The following is an 8,102-nucleotide window of genomic DNA, read 5'->3' on the forward strand; positions in this document are numbered from 1 at the left end:
CTCTTGTGGGTTATATGTTCTTACTTCAGATGGGCATCCCCAAATGCGCATATGTCGCAAACTCGGTTTCCAACCTTTCCATAATTCAAATGGCGTTTTAGGAACAGCCTTGGTTGGAACTCAGTTTAATATATACACTGCCATCTTAAGTGCTTCAGTCCACAAGGATTTAGGAAGATTGGAGCTGTTAAGCATACTCTGCACCATGTCCAATAATGTTCGGTTTCTTCTTTCTGCTACACCGTTTTGGTCAGGTAAACCAGGCATGGTGTATTGGGCAACAATCGCGTGCACTTGAAGAAATTTTGTGAATGGCCCAGGTGCTTGTCCATCTTCTGTGTATCTACCATAATATTCTCCACCTCTCTCTGATCTCACGATCTTAATTTGCTTGCCACATTGTTTCTCTACTTCAACCTTAAAGATCTTAAAGGCATCTAATGCTTCGTTCTTTTTATGAAGCATGTAGAGATACATATATCGTGAGTAATCATCTATAAAAGAGATGAAGTATCTCTGACCATGTGAGTCCATGTCTGGACTACATATATCAGTATGTATGATATTTAATATGTCCGGACTCCTATTGGCACATTTCTTTGACTTGTTGGTCTGCTTTCCTTTTATGCAATCCACACAAGTCTCAAAATCAGTAAAATCTAGAGTATTAAGTACCCCTTCATTTACCAATCTTTTAATTCTTTCTATGGAGATATGACCTAGTCGCCAGTGCCATAATTTAGAGGAATCTTCATTAATAACACATCTTTTAGTGCTAGTGTGAACATGCATTGAATCATAAGTGACATTGTTTTGTAAATTAGTGCAGTAAAGACCATTAGACAAAATACCATTCCCAACACAATCAGACTTATAAAATAAACTGAAGGATGTTTCTGAAAAGTTAAAGGAATATCCAAAAGGTACAAGCCATGAAACTGAAATCAAGTTTCTAGAAAAACTTGGAACATAAAAGGTCTTTTTTTTAATTATAAAACAAAGCCACTACTTAAAGTTAAATAGCATGTTCCTATAGCTTCCACATGCGAGCCCATCTTGTTTCCTGATAAGATGCTTTGCTCACTTCCCACTGGCTTCCTTAGGTTTTGCAAACCCTGCAAGGAATTCGAAATGTGAATTTTTGATCCAGAATCAATCCACCAGGTGTTAATATTGACATTAACCATATTAGATTCATAACAAACAAACGAGATTAAATTACCTTTGTCCGCAAGCCATTTCTGAAATTTGGCGCATTCCTTCTTCATGTGTCCCTTCTTTTTACAGAAGAAACACTTGGAATCCTTCTTGATATCGGCTTGGGGAGGTACTTTACCTTTCCCTTTCTTATTGGCTTGAGATTTTCCCTTTCCACGCGTTGTCAGCATTGCACTTTCTCCCAGTTCCATCACGAGTCTCTCTTCCTCTTGAGCACACATGGTCATGAGTTCATTAATTGACCATTTATCCTTATATGTGTTGTATGAGATTTTCAAGGGTACGTATTGGTGCGAAAGGGTGTTCAGAATGTAGTGCACTAGGAAAGACTCCGATATTTCAACCTCGAGTTTCTTCAATTGAGCCACAGTGTCCCTCATTTGCATGATGTGCTTGCGCACACCTTTCACACTGGTGAGCCTTAGGGATGAGAACTTCATGATTAGGGTGCTTCCTAGTGCCTTGTCTAAAGTGACGAATTGATTATCAATGGCTTTCAACAAGTCTCGGACCTTTTCATGCTGATCAACGGAACCACGAATACCAGCTGAAATTTTAGTCTTAATGAACATCATGCTTAGGCAATTAGATCGCTCCCATCGTTCATAAAGCGTGATGTCCGCTACAGTGCTGGTATTAGTGAGTGTCAGTGGTTCATCTTTCCTAATAGCATAGTCTATGTCCATCCACCCCAAATGAAGGAGAATTCTCTCCTTCCAGACCTTATAGTTATCTCCCTTAAGTTCAGGGATATCACAACGAATATCAGAGAAATTTGCAGGTTGTACAATTGCATAAAATTAAAGATCACATGCTTATGTTAAATTTGAGGCCTAAATAAAATTTCATGCTTTACCAATGTAAATCATGCTTAAAATTGAATCTAATGACATAAAAATTATCTGTGGATTAAATTTTCAATTCAAGCAGATTCAGTTATTCTTTATGATAGGATTTATCAAATTATTCACTTAATTCATAATTCTAAAGGGTATATTATGATTATAATTTGATATAAATTCTATCTTAGATTTGAACTTTATGATAAAACTATTAATTCATAATTCTTGTGGGTAAGTTATGAATAATTTGATATTTTATCCTAATTAATTATATAAATATAATAAAAATTCCCGTGGGATAAAATTTATTATATTTAGTATACTTTTTTTTTTTTACAAAGTCGGTTGCTATATTAATGGCTGAAAAAAGAGGAGTCAGTTCTCCTGGAGTACAATATATACTTCTGGTGATTTGGATCAAAGGAGTTACAAAATGGGATCTCTCCTTGATCCTTTTTCTGCTTGTTTTACCTCTAAAACTTCCTGAGCTACTATAGACTCTTACATATTGAAACAACCAAAATTTGCATTTGCATAACATCTTTAATCTATTTCTATGTGGCTTATTTGCCTTGCTGTGGACTCCTCCGGATTTGGGTCCGGTTCTATCTGTTTGGCACTGGAAGAGCTAGTTGCTGCCTTATTCTTTTTGTCCATCATATACTGCAATATTGCTATGGATTCCTCAGCATGGCTACATCGGTTCGACAGATTTCTAAACTGCTCATGAAGAGAGGCTACCCTATGCAGAAAAAGATCTATCTCTGCTCTGTATTTGTCATTGATGGTGCGGTTTTGATCTTCCATTCTGGTCTCCAGGATCCTTAGCTGGTTCTCTAAGATGCGTTGTTGCGCCCTGACTTCCTCTAGTTCAGCTTGCAAGTCCGCACAGTGTAGGCAGTCCTCGGAGCGAGCCATGCTTGCTTCAGGGTTGTTGCAGTCCAAAACGCCTGCAACAGAAGAAAAAACAGAACACAGAGGAACACGAGCTTGCTTGAGAGCGCAGATAGTCAAACGGGAGCGGGGAGGAGCTGTCCAGAGGTTCTGATTGACGCAAATGGAGTAGGAACAGTTTCTAAAGGAAGAGCAACAGGTCGTTGAAGAAGACAAGACACAGAGGCCCTCAGAGAACAGATGCTCTCGGAGGCAGCAAGGAACAGAGCAATGAAGATGGAGATGTGAGGGATAATAAATAGGAGAAGATTGCATAAAGAGAAGGCGGGAAGAGAGCATGTCGATCACGCTGTGGAGATGGTAAATCTGCAAAAAGGACTGGAAAAAATCCTGAAAGACTCGAGGATCGGGTCCGAATAGACGTTTACCGGCTGGGATGTTGAAACTTTCAAAGCCTTTGAGTGTTTTGCGAGTTTCATATCTGTCCCAAATCTTAATACCATAAGCTGTCCTGCTGACGGTCCATATCTCATGATTCATCTCGATTCTGTCAGTGGTGCAGTGCTTGACGCTAAGGGGATGTGACTGAATCATGGCAAGGGTTGGAAGGACTCGCTGGAGTTACAGCTCAGGATACCGATAGATCTTTCACATGCTCTGTTGGCACGCTCATCGGCTTTCTTATTCAATTTACGGAGAATATGATAATATTGGATATCTTCCATTGCCTGATGAAGGATTTGGTTGCGCCTGTTTATTTGCTGAAGGAGAGTGTTTGGTGTGTTCTGCTGATGCACCATAAGGCGAATGACAACTGAGGAGTCCCCGAATACCTTCGCCTTTTTTATTCCTAGCTTGCTTAACTGGATTAGGCCCTGGAACAGAGCTAATGCTTCAGCTCTGTTGTTAGAGATCTTCCCAAGACCCCATTCATAATGGAGAATACATTCTCCATTGGCATTACAGATCAGCCCTCCTGCTCCGGCTAGACCCGGGTTTGACTTGGATGCCCCGTCGAAAAATAAGTGGAAGATGTTACAGTTGCATATCCAGTTAGCAAATTCTTCTTCTTTTAATCTCAGTTTCCAAGTGCTGGCTTCTCCTTTAGTCTGAGCCTCCCTCCTGCGGGCTTCCTGAGCATTGGGATTGTTCTCCAAGATGTAACTGATTAAGTTTCGCTCCTCTGTGCTATAATTTGCTGCATCAATCTTGCCGGTGGTGTTAATTGAGATCGTTTCCAGTGCAAGTGTTTTAGCTTTGTGGCAGATTTTACGTATGCTTGAGCCTTTATCCTGGAAGACTTTATGGTTTCGAGCTAGCCAGATGCGCCAAAGTAGAGTGTGTGGGAGGGTGTTCCATACTCTCTTCACCAAACTACTTCTTTTTTCTTTCCAGGGGCAGTCTTTCCTCCATTTATATATTGTCTCTGCTATAGTGCGCTGGGGTTCCCAATTTATATTTCCTATTGAGGCCATTTTCCCCCAACAGCCAACAACAACCGGACATTCTATGAATAAATGGTGCATCGTTTCCTCTGATTTGCAACAGTTCGGGCATCTGGATGGGCCAATAATGCCTCTTCTTCTTAGATTTTCAGCTGTTAGTATTTTACCTTTCAGTAAGAGCCAGATGAAGAATTTTATTTTTGGAGGAGCCTCTGTTCGCCATACTATTTTCCAGTGATTCCATAGGCTTATTTGATAGATGCTATTACAGAGGTATTGATGACCGGCTTTAACTGTATAGCTTGTTCCAGATGCATCCCATCGAAAACCATCCATTTCGCCTTCTTGGATGGGAGCCTTACTGTGAAGGAGCATCTTCAGATAGTTGAGGCTAGGTTCTAAAGCATTGGGAAGCTCAGGAAAATTCCAGCCAATCCAAACATGGGAGAGGGAATCCCATCTTGAGATTTGAGACAAATGGTATAGTCCTCTATTGTTAAGGCAATTTATAACAGGAATGGCCTCTGCGTTCGTGACCAGAGGTTGCTGCCCCAGAATTTTGTCTGTTCCAAACTTTATGCTGGTTCCCCCGCCAGGGACTTTCGAAATGTTTTGATTCATAAATGGAAGAGCCTTCTTGCATAGTCTCCAGATTTTTGTGGATTCTCTGTTAGGGATGTTGGTGTCTAAGAGTTGCTGTCTTGGACAGCTCAAGTATTTTATCTCCAACACCTTTTTCCACCACAGTGTAGGCCCTGTTATTAATCTCCATACAATTTTTGCGCCAAAGGCCAGGTTTAAGAGCTTTGGTGATCTGATGCCAAGCCCGCCTCTGTCTTGGGTTTGGATTACATGCTTCCAGCTGACTAAGTTGAACTTGTTCTTATCAGTCTTCCCCCCTTGCCAGAGGAAATGTCTAAGAGCAACTTCCAGTTTATGATGAAAAATAGCTGGAGCTTGATATAAAGAAAAGCGATAGATGGGAAGTGAAGCGATACCTGATTTAAGAAGAATAAGCCTGCCTGCTGGATTGAGCCACATTGTACCCCATTGCTGCACTTTCCTCTTAATCTTGTCAATGATTCCATTCCAGGTTTCGGCCTTCAAAGGCCCCAAACTCACAGGCATACCTAAATAGGAGAAGTGGGTCCATTCCAGGTTGCATGTGACGCCGAATATGCTTGCAATGTTGTGTATAACATGATTTGCAGTATTCCACCCATAGATGCAGCTTTTGAGCTGATTGACCTTGCCTCCGGAATACTCCATAAATTGGTCAAGGAGTTTCTTGAATCGCCTTGCTATTGTGGTGGATGCTCCCCCAATTAGCAAGGTATCATCAGCAAACTGAGAATGGTTAATGTTTTTTGCTCCATTCCCAAATTTGATGCCAGTTATGAGCCCCACTCTACGATTGTAATCTAAAGCTTGACTAAAGGATTCAGCCATGAGAATGAACAGGTATGGAGATAGGGGGCAGCCCTGTCTTAGCCCCCGAGAGGATTGGAAAGCTTCACAAGGCCTCCCGTTGATCAGGGGGGATATCCAGGGCCCAGAAATGCAGGCTACAATCATGTTGATGAAGGATGGCTCGAAGCCCATTCTGATTAAAACAACAAAAAGGAAGGAGTGTCTTACTCTGTCAAAGGCATTTGCTAGGTCCAGCTTTAAGACAAATCCTTTTTCTTTCCTAGATAAGCTTGAATGAATGGCTTCTTGGACAAGGAGGATGGAGTCGGTGATATGCCTATTGGGAAGGAAACCTCCTTGATTTTCAGAAATCAAGGAGGGAAGAAGAGGTTTGAGCCTGGATGCTAAGATTTTGGATATAATTTTATAGGACGAGTTACATAAAGAAATGGGTTGGAATCTAGAAAAGGAGGAGGGGCGGTTTTCCTTGGGTATGAGGGCAAGATAAGTGGAGTTAGTGAATCCTCCTAACTTTCCTTTTCTTAGCACCCAACGGATCATCTTTATCAGGTCCTTTTTTATCAAAGTCCAATACTCCCTAAAGAAGCAGATGGGGAATCCATCCGGTCCTGGCGCCTTGTCGGGATGCAAGCTCCAAATTGCTGCCTTGACTTCCTCTTCCTCTATTTCTTTGCTGAGCTTGTTGTTCATCTCTTTAGTAACTCCTTTGGGCAGATGCTGGAGCAAATCGGAATAATCTTCTGCCTCTTTACTTTCAGTTAGTAGGTCCCTGTAATGTTTAGTGGCAGCTTTCTTTATGGTTTCCTGAGTGCTGTACCGATTTCCTTCACTATCCATGATTATGCTTACAGTATTCCTGAGCTTTCTAACAGTAGCTTGTTTGTGGAAGTAGGCTGTATTTTTATCTCCTGCTTGAAGCCATAGTTGCCTAGATTTTAGGCGCCATTTTATTTCTTCCTCCCTGTTAATATGGCTTAGTTGTGCATATAAGTTACTTTCATGCTCTTTGTTTTGCTGTGATAGTCCTTGTTCTTCTATTCTTAGCTGAACATCTTCTAGCTCTCTTTTGACTTTCTTTTTGTTCTCTTCTGGTTCCTGATAGCTGTCCCTAGCCCAATCTTTTAGTGCCTGTTTGACTCTTTTTAGCTTTGATTCCCAAATAAAGCTTGGTGAGCCTTCGACATGCTGGCTCCATGTCGTTTGGACAACTTCTCTAGCTGCTGGCATCCGATTCCAAAGAGGGTTGTATTTAAAGGGGATGGGACCAAGAGGGCAGTGATTTTGCAGAGTCAAAGTAATGGGGTAATGATCGGAAGCCGATGTGTTGAGAATATTAGCGTATCCCGCTGAGAAAGAGGAGAGGAAAGCAATATTGATTAGAAATCTGTCTAATCTTTCCATTATGTTACCAATGCCGATCCTACGATTGCTCCAGGTGTATCTGCGATTTTTGGGAATAACGTCAACTAAATCGTGCTCCTGGATGATGGTTTCTAAACGGCCTCTGGAGGGATCTGGAGTGAAAGTTCCTCCTCTTTTTTCATTGGCGTGAAGAATCAGATTGAAATCACCTGCAACTATGAGATTATTGTTTTGTTCCCCTTCTATGCTTGCCTTCAAATCGTCCCAACAGATTTCTTTTTCTCTGTAGTGGTTGGGAGCATAAACATTATATATGGTTACTGTTTGACTGCCTGTTCTGCTGTCAAGAGTGGTTCTAATCCAGTTCTGATGAATATTTGTTGAGCTGCAAACCCATTTGCTGTTGTCCCATATGGTTACAATTCCTCCGGAGGCCCCTCTAGCTTCACTGATGCTTCCAAAAAACTGTCTCTGTTGGTTTATAATTTTTTTCATTTCGTGTTGATCTTGTTTTGTTTCCTGTATTAGCATGATTTCTGGCTTTTCATTGTGAATTAGTTCTCTGAGGGCAGCTAGCTTGGAGGGGTGCCCTAAACCCCTGCTGTTCCAAGAAAGAATTTTCATCATGGAACATTGGGCGTGCGGAGAGGTGCTCGCCTCTCATAGTCTTTGCTGCTTGTCTCTTTTTCTTGATGCCCGAGGATGAAAGATTCTATTGGGGTTTGCGTGCCCATAGCTATATCTTTTTGGGCGTTCTCATCCCTCTGTTGCTTGGCTGATTTTCTGCTCGGTCCCTGTTTTTTCAAAACATCACTAGCTGCTCCATGTTCTTTGGAGGAACTTCTGGTAATTCTGGATGAAAGTGGGTCAGGAGGGGGCTGAGAGGAGATAGATGGAGGTTGATGAGAGA

The 8,102-nt window shown here is 41.5% G+C and overlaps 1 protein-coding gene across 1 annotated transcript; it reads right to left on the reverse strand.

The window, feature by feature from the left end:
- Positions 1-3,544: 3,544 nt before the first annotated feature.
- LOC149156988 (uncharacterized) lies at positions 3,545-7,687 on the reverse strand. The gene is made up of 2 exons (XM_089444934.1): positions 6,405-7,687; positions 3,545-6,002 (listed from the first exon to the last, which is right to left on the reverse strand). The coding sequence occupies exons 1-2, from the start codon at positions 7,685-7,687 to the stop codon at positions 3,545-3,547; spliced, it is 3,741 nt and encodes a 1,246-aa protein (XP_089301060.1).
- Between the last annotated feature and the right edge of the window lie 415 nt (positions 7,688-8,102).

This window comes from Pinus tabuliformis, chromosome 9 (genome assembly GCF_031772625.1).
Source record: "Pinus tabuliformis cultivar Carrire ecotype Pingquan chromosome 9, CPIR1, whole genome shotgun sequence".
Classification (NCBI taxonomy): Eukaryota; Viridiplantae; Streptophyta; class Pinopsida; order Pinales; family Pinaceae; genus Pinus; species Pinus tabuliformis.